The following is a 12,992-nucleotide window of genomic DNA, read 5'->3' as shown; positions in this document are numbered from 1 at the left end:
TAGTTATCTTTACAATGAAAGTACTTTAGAAAAAATTTACCGGTAGTCTACGATGACTTTTTCACCTTTTTCAACATCTTTATAGATGCCAATATTGCTGTTTTGTGCCTGTCCCACACCCAGACTTCTGATCTTCAATAATGAAAATGAAGTGTAAAAAAATGATTTATCTTCATTTTTAAAACGTGAATGAATAAAGTATCAGTAAAATAATCAAAACCTAATTGGGGTATTTAAGGTCAAACAAATATTTATGTGATTTTATACACCAAATGTAGTTGTCCCACAGTATTGCCGTAATTTCCACCACAACACTGTAATGTCCTTCTAAAAAGTTTGTATGAAAGATTGTTTGGGTAGTTGCTATGGAGATGAACAGTGACATCACAGCACATGTCAGATATGAAGGAGATTTTCAATTTCTCCATCAACTTTTGAAGAAAAGTCAAGGTAAATATCGCTTGAAATGAAAATACTTTTATTGTATGTAATTTCCAAACATGCCGTGTCGTCAATTGAGTTTGTGAATAAGTAGATTTTTTAACGTACATAGATGTATTTTGCATGCATGAAATGACTGATACCAATTTATAGCTAATATGTGATGCTAGCTTAGATTTTTTCACAAAAAACTGTCGGTTTGTAATTTCCACCACCATAATTTCCAACACACTGCCTTCTTGGGTGGAAATTACAAAGGTGTGTTGGAAATTACGCTTACAGGTGCAATTCATAGATTGTGAGGCTACATGCAATTTATTTATTAGAATATACAATGTTAATGTTAGAAGTGACCAGATTTTAACCGCCAGTGGGCCGATTTTGATGGATTTCAAAATCTGGTCATCGGTTTAGACAGCCATTTTGAATTTTGAAAATGTCAGAAATGGATTCAGCATCATCAATAACCCCTAAAACCACTCCAATATTGCCCAGATCAGCCAAGTCAATTTTGTTGAAATATTGCCCATATAGGCAAATATGCTATTTTATGCTAATTACGTCAATTATGCTAATTGCCCAATATATATAAGTTAGCATCCGGCAGTTTCTGAATACTGGGGACCCATACTATCTATTTCTAACATAAAACTTTAGGGTAGGCTACTCAACATTTCCGGGTACTCATTGTTGGCAAGTAGACTATTAATTCTTGATGAATGAAAACATGACTCTGTCTTGCGCCGGTCAAAGAATTTCACGGTGCGCGCGGAGGCTCATAAATGTAGTGTGAAAACGCTTCGCTTTTCCAAAACTCCTCATTGTCCCTTTAAGATGCCACGGAGGACTACAAAAGAAAGGTCGCAGGCTTATAGGGACAGAATAAAAGAGGACCCTATCAAATATGAGGAGCACCTGAAAAGAGACAGGGAGAGATATCAAAGAAAAAAAGAAAGGGGTGTCAATAATAGTAAAACGGTAGAGGTGCCCGCCGGGGCGCTTTGTTTTTTTTCCCAGCATGGCCACGCCAAGACCCGCCTTACTCCGCCTCTGATTGGCTGACCTCTGCAAGGCTAGCCTACCTGCGTCTTACCCTAACCTTAACCACTCTCTTCTTCATGCCTAAACCCAACCGGCAGAGTAGAGGGTATCGTGATAAGCTGTACTTTCCTCTCTTGCTTTCTCTCGCTCTTCTTCTCCCTGTCTGCATGTTATGTCTGCATGCCATGAGCTTTTGTTATGCTGTATGTCAGACTTCTTACTTGTTTTACTTGTTATTATGAGCTTTTACTAGGTAGATTGTTATGTAAGTTGTGTTTTGAAAGTAGCCTACTTACAGTAATTGTTGCCCCTTTTTTTGGCTTTTAGGTTGCCTTTAACATCTGGCCAGGGACAACGGACGAAAACTAGCCTTGTTGGCTAACTCTGGCCCACTGACAGTTTTTCTTTTAACTCTGTTGATTAGTGGTGCACTGTCCCTATGAAATAAACTAATAAATGAAATGAAAATGAAAACAATCAGAGGCCTAGTACAGCGGGTCTTGGCGTGGCCATACTGTGAAAAGAAATTCTGCCGCCGGCGCAGAGCCACAAACGATTCTCATCCAGCCAGCTGTTAGCAGCAGTTAGCCGCAGCAGAGCCATTAGCCGCAGGCAGCAGTCGGTGCTGATTGGTCGGGGAGCTGGTGGCCGGTGACGAAAGCTGCCTCCAAAACGTCATCCGCCTCCATCTCAGCCAATAGGAAAATTTCATTGTAATAGCCGTGTTTGAACCCATAGAGGGCAGTCACTCTTACATTTTTACTACAAAATACACCAAATTGAAATATTTTGACTAAAATGTCAAGAGTTGGACCAGAATCAATCGACAACACTACTTCATATCCAAATATATTTGTTTTCAGCAGAAAAAGTGGTTTGGGGGTTTAGTTGCTCTTTAAGCTATTTTCTGTTATAGGTGTTATCACTCAGACTCAGTAAGTCTGTTCATCTGTTCATGGTAATAGACCAAACAGACTAAATGGATTTGTTTGATGAATTGTACTTCAGAAAGTTTTAAAATAAATGTCTTGTTTTTCTATATGGTCCATTCATTGTAATTTCCACGACACTCAGTAATTTCCACCACCCCCCATACCTTTTTTTAAAAATAGTTACAAAATTCTAATCACTCATTAAAAACATCTGCATAGTTTATGAGATAATGTTCCACTTAATGTAAACACACAAGTAGTTATTTCCTGAAATGTGTCTAACCATTCCAATATTATATTTCAGGTTGTGGTGGATGTAAACTTTGTGTTTGGTCCTCATCACAATTAATTTACCTAATCCAAAAATGTATGGTAATTGAAATATTGGTATGAACTGGTAAAACTATGTGTGAAAGTGGTCTTCCATTGTTGAAAAATGATGTATATCATACTATTTTTTAAATAAATATCAAATATGTACATGTGATGGAAATTACATTTGTTCAAGTCGGGTCGGTAAATCTGTAAAAAAACACCAATTTGTCTTGTAATATTAGTGCGGCCACTTATGGATCATCAAACTAGACTAGTTATACTAACCTATTAGACTGTGAAATTTTTGATTTGAACACTTTTTTCCCCCTCAAGTTCACAAGGCCAAAAGTGCCCGTAGTTGAAGAATCGCCCAGCTACAAAATAATTCAAAAGATATTGTATTGGTTGTGGGGTGATGTATTTTCTTTATTTCATTGTTTTCTTTGCTAATAACAAATAATTTTGCTGTCCAGGGACATTCAGTATTTCAAGATGTGTCTACTGTTAAAGGGATAGTTCACCCTAGAATGATATTTCGCTCATTATCTACTCACCCTCATGTTGACTAAGGGCTGGAAGAATTTTCAGAGTCCACCGTCCCTTCTCTGAGTTACAGGGGGTCTTGGCGTAGCAGTGAATTTCAATGCAACGGTTGCAAAGGGACACCAGAGCTCTTCGTAAAAAAACACACACAAAAAAACATCCAAATACCTCCATGATGCTCGTATGTAATGTCCGTCTTCTCGAAGCTCCTCTTCCTAGTCCGTCCAAATCTCGCGTGATTCGCAGTAACCGCACTGACACCGGCGCAAATCACGCGAGATTTGGACGGACCAGGAAGAGGAGCTTCGAGAAGCTTCCGCTACAAACAAGCTTAAAATATAGACTTATTTCATTTTTTTCGGGACAATTACGCAATTTGGGGCTTCAGCACAAGACGGACATTACATACGAGCATCATGGAGGTATTTGGATGTTTTTTTGTGTGTGTTTTTTTACGAAGAGCTCTGGTGTCCCTTTGCAACCGTTGCATTGAAATGCACTGCTATGCCAAGACCCCCTGTAACTCAGAGAAGGGACGGAGGACTCTGAAAATTCTTCCAGCCCTTAGTCAACATGAGGGTGAGTAGATAATGAGCGAAATATCATTCTAGGGTGAACTATCCCTTTAAGCATTAATCAAACTTCCAGTAAGTTATCAAACAAAAGCTATTTTACCGTGAAAATTACATACAATCAAGGAATCAAATGGCTGTTTTCCACACATTACATTTTCCATTACATTAAAAGTAGGATTATGTTTAGACTGTACTGAGGTCAGAAGCAGGAATGGTTTAGTCCTTTCCATTCAAATGGTGGTGTGGATCGAAGGAGAGATGGATCAGTGTTGAATGAGGTTGGAGTTACAGCGGCTCCTTAATCTTCTATAACTATAGCACCTCCTTGACCTCCTGCTGCGTCCTGAACAAAAGACAAACAAAAACAACACAACATGCATTTATTAATGACAAATTAACAGCAAGTTCAATGCAACTCAAAAACATGGAAATGTTTACATGATTGACTGAGCTCAAAATCCATAAGCATTTTTCAACTTTTCAACAATAGCAAAAAAACATTTTCCTTTATGTCTCCTTTGTGTCTGTGTTCAGCTAGTCAACACACCCTATAATGTGCACATTAAACACTGAAGACCTCTGTATAACACCTACTTGGCCCATGGGAAGTAGTCAACACACAAGGATTCACTGGCTGATAGGATAACTGGTATCATGTACCTGAAGTGATGATAATGAAATTTAAAAAATAGCAACACATATTATAAACAGCTGATCTAAATGCCCATTTGAGGGGGTACTTACATAGCACTGTCTGGCACTTGCTGCAGCACTGCTTTGAGAAGAGCTCTTTTTTCGATGCTTTTTCATGCAGCAACAGCAAACAATTATCATTAAGATAGTCCCAACAGCACCAACAGCAATGCCAATAAACACAGATACGGGAACATCAACTGTAAGGGCAGAAAGATGTGGACACTTTAGTAACAATATTTTAAACATGTTTCTGCTTCTGTGAAGAAAAAATGAGCTATTCCTTACCCCCCTTTACTTCCAAATGCACAGTCATGACCGGGTATCTGTTTTGGTCCACGAATTCAAAGGTGCCAGAATCCGAGCTTTCCACAGGATCAATTACCATGTAATTATCTGCGATCTCAAGCCTCCCATTAAATAGCTCACTTATCGCAGAATATTCCGGGTAAGAGGACCCTCTACGGGTAAAAGTCACGTCCCCCCGGAGAAAGAAAGTGGGGTACTCAACGACGAGCCGCTCCTTTGGATCTTTATAAAAGTGCAGTGTATGTACTGTGGTGAAGAGCAGATTCAGAATATTTAGTCAAATACACTGCATATAATTTTACTACACAGCTTCTATCAAGGTTACTAACATCACCTTCTACAGTTAAGATTCTCCTCTTCAGCAAAGTTTTGTCTTTTGCCCGGACATTGTAGATGCCGTTGCTAGCTTGAGTGGCGGATTCTATCTCCCAGGCATCATTACGCAGCCTTCCTCTTTCACTGTCATAGTTCGGACCGTCGCGACTCCACAAGTCCCTTTTCGAGCTTTTTCTTCTGTATGTTGGACTGAATTCCATCTTTTCAGCCTCCTTAGGCATAGGCCAGGAGAGGCGAGACCCGTAATACGTGGTGATCTCCTCAGCACATTCTGGAAAAAAAATCATTTAGCCACCACTTAGCTAATAGAAAAACCTCTTAACACAAGGGTTTTCTAATGGAATAGAGTATTTAAATATGCAGTTGAGAAGCAGTAGTGTGGTGTTCTCACCATAAATTTTTAATTTGATAATACTGAATTGTCTACCGCCATCAGGTGGTGTCACAACAAAAGTTCCTTCATCTAGTTCAGACAGATCTCTCAAATAAGCTTTGGAATTGGAGAATTTGATTTCTGAGTCCTTTACCTGGATATGTCAAGACAACAAAGACAACAAACATTTACTGTCCCATAATTCTTGATCTGAACAGAAACCAGATCTTGCCTTAAATGGATGTCACAGCTGTAAAGTTGCAGCAGTAGGAACATCTCACCCTTCCGTCTTCAAACAACACTCTTGTCATATACGACAAATGAAAGGTCAGCTTTCCACTGAAACGAGGGGGTGTATATTCAGGTGGTATTGTGAAACTGCCACCGTAGCACACTCTTTTCTCCTCTAATCCAGTGGATGAACCTTCAATCAGAAAGATACAAGGGAAGAAGAGCAGAGAATAGCTATTAAAATAAATGTAAATTTGAATTCCTTGTGTCAAGAAGAATGGAGTGGTTTATTGTATCAAATGCTGCACTTAAATCGAGCAGCACACGGATGGAGCTCAATAATGTATTAGCAATTTAAAGGTCATTTGTGGCTTTCTAAAAAAGACAGTGGCATTACTATGATGTTGGTGGACAGTTGATCCAATATTTTTTAAGATATTGTTCTGTTCCAGAATGGAGAGAAGCTGCTTAGAGACAGTTTTAAGAAATAAAAAAGGCAGAAATAAAATAAATAAAAAAGGCAGTTTAGAAATTGGCTATCAAGGCCTCATTACATTGTAGAAAATGCTTTAACTCTGATAGAAGCTATTGAGTAGTTGAGTTTTCTATTCCATATAATTAAAATTAAAGAGACCCCGAGGCACTCTCAATTTCTCTCGCTGTGAGACTCCCGGTCTGCAACTGGCTGCCTCATTTGCATAAAGTTGAACTTCTCTCAACTTCTAATTTGACGCTCTCGATGCGTCAACGCTCCCAACGCCTGTCTCCATTGAAAATGAATGACTTCCGGCCGCTGCGACACTCCCGACACTTTTGGTGTGAACGCACAGTTAAAGCAAATCTCTGGTTAAAGCCTGTGAGCGGCTTCATGGTGCATTCAAGTGCACCTCGTAAACTCATAAATCTATATCGAAGTTGCTTTTTGTTCTTATTTAAATTTGTTGAAATACATGGAGATCTGTCTTACTTTGTTGTTGTTGTTTTTTACTACATTCTTTTTAATGATCTAAACAAAATGATAGAACAAAATTACTGAAGCAAAAACATTTGCCCATTCAGAATCCCATTCATTTCTGTATAGTCAAAAAATTAATTAATTAAAAAAACATTTCAAATTGTTTTCTAAAATTCCAACATATTTTTGTTCTACGTGTCCCCAGCTGCCTCTGTGGTAATTTTCAAATACTTTTACTGTACCATTTACTAATAATCTGATGCTGCAATCATACCCAATACACTAAATCTGCCTACATAGGCCGTTTTAGAAAATTCATAAAAAAAAAATACAACATTTCAAATTGTTTTCTGCAAACTCCACCAGATTCTAGTTCTACATGTCCTCAGCTACCTCTGTGGTAACTTGTGGATAGCGTGACCGAACTTCTCCGAAGCGCGGATGGTGTGACCGCAGTAATAAACATCAACTGGAAAGGGGCTGCCCCACGTTGAGGTCCTCACTGCCGGCGGCCCCGGTTCGAATCCCGCATCGGATGGCCCTTTCCCACATGTCATCCCCCCTCTCTGCCTCCCCATTTCCTGTCTCCCTCTCAACTGTGCTATCGATTAAAGGCAATAAAAAAATAAATTAAAAAAATAAAACATCAACTGGAAAGACTATGGCAGAAAAATATAGACACGCTTTAAAATTTAAAAACCTGTATCCTGGGGCGGTGTTTAGCTCAGTTGGTAGAACACCCACCACATGTGTTGAGGCTATAGTCCTCACTGCAGGCGACCCCAGTTCGAATCCCGCATCGAGCGGCCCTATCCTGCATGTCACCCCCCCTGCCTCCCTCCGTCCACCCTCCAGAGGTGCATTGCTAATGAGCTGCTGGTTTTAAAGGGGGACTTTAAAGGGGGACTTTAAAGGTGAAAAAAACAAAAACAAATAGGCCCTGAAAAACCTGTAGCATAACTGTCTATTGATCACATCTCTACTCACCAATGAGGAAACTGAAAACAGTCAGGAACAACATGTCCTGCAGAGAGAGAGAGAAAAAAGATTAGGCTACCAGTGTTAACCGCTCAAAAAACTCAATAAGGAGCATGAGACTTTTAACAAAAACAAGTTATTTACTCACTGTGCAATATTCACGTCTTTCCTCTCGGACAATGTTGCTCGTGTTAGTAGACTGTTGAAGTAGGATGATCTAAGTAGCTAATAGCCTACTGATGTTGAGTCGGAGTTTACTAGGCTACAGGAGAGAATAAAGCTGTGCTGCTCGTGTGATATAGGCTACATGATGTCTGTAACTGCAGCAGGGCGGGGTGTGTATGGAGGCCATAGAGTGCCATCTACAAATGGGGGAAGGACATACGGGAAGGAACAGGGATACACACACACACACACACACACACACACACACACACACACACACACACACACACACACACACACTAGGAAACAGAAGACACCGAAAGAGGCAAGCCCGCTCTCCATGCTCTTCCAATTGTAATTATTTTAAGCCCATCTTTGCCAACCCACAATGTCATAGCTTTAAGACCAACACTCCAGCACCTTTTGAAATGGAAAGTAGACTAAATATGCACAACAGAAGCAGAAAACTATACGTTTACTTCTGCTGATTTGAAGCCGCCTCACCTAAGCCCATTCTATTATGGACACCTCTCTTTTGGCAAGTTTAGTCAGTGTTATATTAATACGTCTGTTTAATGTTAGTGAGCAAAAAAGTGGATTTTAGTCAGGTCAGGACTAAAACTGGAAAGCCCGCAGCACTCAGTCTGTTGGGGAGGTCTCCCTGGTCAATTACAGAGTCATGGTGAACAGGGTTAATACATATCATGTATCATGTCTTGTCTTGTGTTTTTAACTGGACCCAGAGTCTGTACTAATAAATTATCTATCTATCTATCTATCTATCTATCTATCTATCTATCTATCTATCTATCTATCTATCTATCTATCTATCTATCTATCTATCTATCTATCTATCTATCTATCTATCTATCTATCTATCCATACATATCATAATACATAATAAAGACATACCAGTAATTTAGTTATATAACTAAAAAAACAACACAGAGTGATGTATTCATTTCTCCATGAATTAACCCATACAGTATAGTAAATCTCATAAAAGATTAATGAAAGACAACCCAACAGGAACAGGTGGCAACAACACAGAAAGGAAACACCAACTGAAAAGCTACGGTGATGCAATAATAACCCACGTTCAGAAAACCGGGATGTTTTTCTGCCATTTAGGGGGTGGCAAAAACAGAACTATTGATTGCCAATTAAATAAATGGATGCTGTAGTACAATCGAATTATATGCAATGTGTAAACAATTAGTGTTGTAGCTCATTTAAACAGTTGTGTTTTAAACAGCTACTTTTCTCTTGAGAAGTGTAAAATATTGCGATGCATCATATAAATCCTTTTGTATGCAAACTATCAATTTGTACAGTAAGCAAAGCAAATACAGGACACAAGTTACTAAAATTATTATTTATGATTTTTTTTTTCCCCCAGTAAAATGTGCATTACATTTCTGTGCATAAATAGGCCCTAGTGATGATGTGAAAGAGCATGCATCGGTAGTGGTTTTATATCCTTGAGGAGAGATTTCAGGTTTCATGTTACCGCCCTGCCCATCATCATCTTGTACCCATCTTTATAACTGTGCTCTCTCTTTTACGCTAATTGCGTGCTTACGCGTAGACAGAAAGCAAACGACGTAACGAGGGAAGGATTCAGCGTATCTGTTGCTGAGAATACAACTTACCCCATCGCCATAGCTGGCAAAGGGACCAGTGCTCATGCGCGATGTGGTGGTTATCGTCTTAAACACTATCACATAATCGTCCAAATCTCGCGTGATTCGCAGTAACCGCACTGACGCCGGCGCAAATCACGCGAGATTTGGACGGACCAGGAAGAGGAGCTTCGAGAAGCTTCCGCTACAAACAAGCTTAAAATATAGACTTATTTAATTTTTTTCGGGACAATTACGCAATTTGGGGCTTCAGCACAAGACGGACATTACATACGAGCATCATGGAGGTATTTGGATGTTTTTTTGTGTGTGTTTTTTTACGAAGAGCTCTGGTGTCCCTTTGCAACCGTTGCATTGAAATGCACTGCTACGCCAAGACCCCCTGTAACTCAGAGAAGGGACGGTGGACTCTGAAAATTCTTCCAATAAATAATAAAAAAAAATATATATATATATCATTCTAGGGTGAACTATCCCTTTAACTGTGTCCCAAATGAGCCTGTAGAAAGAAGAACCCAGTTTTATTCATCTGTTGTTTGTTTTTTATAAAAGCATGTGTGTGTGTGTGTGTGTGTGTGTGTGTGTGTGTGTGTGTGTGTGTGTGTATAGGAGCCAATAGGCTACTGTGCATGGTTTGCTGCAGGGAGTAATGTGCAATGTTCACATAAATACCAACAGGGGGCAATCTAGTGCAAAGAAAGATTTCTGGAACCCTGAAGTGGCTATGAATGATCTTGCCTCATATGCTGTTAGTTCTGCAGTTCCCTCATATGAGACATTTGCCTGTCTTGGAAGTAAAATCCCCTGGCTTGGATATTATAAAGTGTGTCTATTCTGTCATAAGAGTCCCTTCTTCAGGTTATTAATTAGCATTTTGGCCAACACCGCAGCTTTATGAATCTCAGTCAATATTTTATGAAGCCCGATTTATAGGTCACACAGACTCCCGTTTCATTCCCTTATGCACAGACAGTATCTCTTCAGCTGACGTGTTTAACACATCAATTTCAAGGATTTGGCCTGTGAAGTGATCAGGCAGTCATTAACGTGCCATTCTGCCCTGAAGATGTTGGAAAGGGGGCTACTGCTCGCTGCACCCCAGTTTTTTCCCATCGTCCCTCTATGGGAAAACAGTTGACATCATTGCTCATGTTGGCTTTGCTCTGTGTGCTCAAAGCATGCATAGGGTGCAGGGTTTGTGTACTCTTCCACACGTTCCTCTCCTTTGCTCTCACTCTTCACACTGCTCAGCGGTCACTTCTGCACAGAGTGATGTCATGGGCACTGTGTGTCTATGGCAATTGCATCTGACATGCTTTATCTTTGTGCAAGCTACAATCACTAGGAAGGCAGTCAGGGTGAACACATCTTCTCTTGCCTAAAGGACGGGTGACAGCTCTCCACAACAGACCCTGCTTTCACAGAGGCTATTTTAGGAAGCACGTGAGAGCAAGAGGTTCATTCACTCACAGGTCAAATTGGACTGGTTGCTATTAAAATCTCAGCGCAGCCTGGAGATATTGGGATATTGTTGTGCTGTTTTATTGCCAGGTCAGAATATTCTGCAACCAAATGAGTGGCCTAAATTATTTCAGCCCATTTATCTCAGGATAAGATCCAATTCAGGCTGATGACCCACATTATTTGCAGCGTTGTGGAATGCTTTCTGAGGGTTTCATTGGGATACAAAAGGGAATTATTGTTCATTAGTTAGATATTTTTTGCTCCATTCAGTGACTCATATCTTTCATTGCATTAGCTCAGACAAACATCCCACAGTAATGAGTGAATTCAAGATTCAAGACTACTTTATTAATCCCTTAAAGGGCAATTCCATTTGGTGGCTCGCACACCATGCTCATACTCTCTTGCTCACTTGCATCTGGAACAGCTATCATGGTTGGGTATCTAAGTACCTGTCTAAAGTTTCAGGCTCACTGATCAGTAGCTGTGTTATTGGTATACTTTCCAGACATCCTATAATATTCAGAACCGATGCTTCAGTCCTGCAGGGAAGCTGAAAAAAATCATTTGTCTCATTTACTGGATTAAATTAGACACAACCATCTGTTTAAATTGCCAAGAAGTAGAAATTCATGAAGAAACTGAAGTTTTTTATGATAGCAAGAGCAAACTGATGTTGATGATGAGTGTCGCATAGAATTACATCTTTATAGATATGTGCCCTGTAAGATTGAATATTTAACAACCAGTCCTGCAGCTACTAAACTTCCCTTTAGAATTGTAATTTGCATAGAAAATAAATCATGTTGATTGGAGGGGGTGGGGTGGACAAATGACTACACACTGACAAAATTGCTAGTAAATTGCAAATGAGATGAAAGTTTAAATTTAATAAATGGCAGAGAAGTAGACAACCATAATTCCTGCATGAGTGCAGCACTTTATTGCTTTGCCAGATGGCTTGAAGCAACAGACATATTTGTCACTTTAAGCTTCCCCTGTGTAAGACAGGCAAAAAAAAAAAAAAAGGACAGAACAAAGGTATTTCCTCAAGAGCCACTCTGCGGTGTATAAGCCAGCATACCTACTGCAACTGTTGGCACACTAAAACAAAGCTGAGTCACCTTTAAAACTGTGAATTTTTTAAACCATTGTGATTTAAGGTATTAAGGCCCCAATTTCACCAGAGGTGCATTTTCAAAAATAACTGAAGTGTGCTCAGAATAACTGTACTCTGTGTAAAACATTTGGACCTTTAGCTGCCAGCCAGGTTAATCACCAGGTACTAGTGGCTTGATTCATGCTCCTGGTCTTTATTTAAGACATTTGTCAGGTGCAGACTGATGTTTTATAGCCACACATTTTGTGGTTGGAAGCTGTGTCTGAACAACACAACTGAGCAGAAAAATGCACTGCTGTAAATTGTTTGTTTGATGTGTTTAATACTTGCCTCTTCCGGGCTTATTGCAGGTGGAAAAATACAGATAGTCTGTTTTTGGTTACTTTCTTATTAATCATGTGACGTTATTGAGTGCAGATGGGAAAAAGACACAAATGTCAGATCATTATCATCTGTCATCATTTAAGTCGCATTACAAGACTTTGAAGTACTTTTATAGTGCACTAGGTTACTTTACACTTTAACCCTGCCTGTTTCTGTGTCCATCACATTGTCAGATAGTAGAAACAGGGCAGGTCAGGGCTGGTGTTTGCAGTGAAGGTGTCAGGACCTGTCTGGTGCCTCCTTTAAATCTCTGCATTCATCACCTGTCTTTCCTCTTTGACTTCCTGACCCATCCTATTTCACCCTGTCTACTCCTCTTTTACTGCGTCCCTCTTCCTCCTCTCTTTGTGAGGAGGAGAGTGGCAGTGTGGAGGGTCTGGTGACACCTCATGACAGCAGCTGTCAGTCTCTGCTATCTATTACATTGGCTGACTGACACCCCCCCCCCCCTAACCCTGATCCTACAGCTTCTTTATTCACCCTCCGGGCATCTT

At 39.9% G+C, this 12,992-nt stretch overlaps 1 protein-coding gene across 2 annotated transcripts; it reads right to left on the bottom strand.

Moving 5' to 3' along the window:
• Positions 1-3,862: 3,862 nt before the first annotated feature.
• LOC310993134 (uncharacterized protein) lies at positions 3,863-8,006 on the bottom strand. Of its 2 annotated transcripts, XM_083981442.1 has the most exons (9): positions 7,871-8,006; positions 7,732-7,768; positions 5,840-5,982; positions 5,577-5,712; positions 5,184-5,456; positions 4,829-5,095; positions 4,592-4,740; positions 4,442-4,507; positions 3,863-4,190 (listed from the first exon to the last, which is right to left on the bottom strand). In XM_083981442.1, exons 2-8 carry the CDS (start codon positions 7,763-7,765, stop codon positions 4,475-4,477), a joined length of 1,035 nt encoding a protein of 344 aa, XP_083837568.1. In that variant the 5' UTR covers positions 7,766-7,768; positions 7,871-8,006; the 3' UTR covers positions 3,863-4,190; positions 4,442-4,474. The 2 variants fall into 2 exon arrangements, with proteins under 2 accessions (XP_083837568.1, XP_083837567.1); XM_083981441.1 differs by lacking the exon at positions 4,442-4,507.
• Positions 8,007-12,992: the final 4,986 nt, after the last annotated feature.

This window comes from Trachurus trachurus (assembly GCF_905171665.1).
Source record: "Trachurus trachurus genome assembly, chromosome: 10".
NCBI lineage: Eukaryota > Metazoa > Chordata > Actinopteri > Carangiformes > Carangidae > Trachurus > Trachurus trachurus.
The sequence above is the reverse complement of the archived record's forward strand: the minus strand, read 5'-3'. Positions and strand labels throughout refer to the sequence as shown.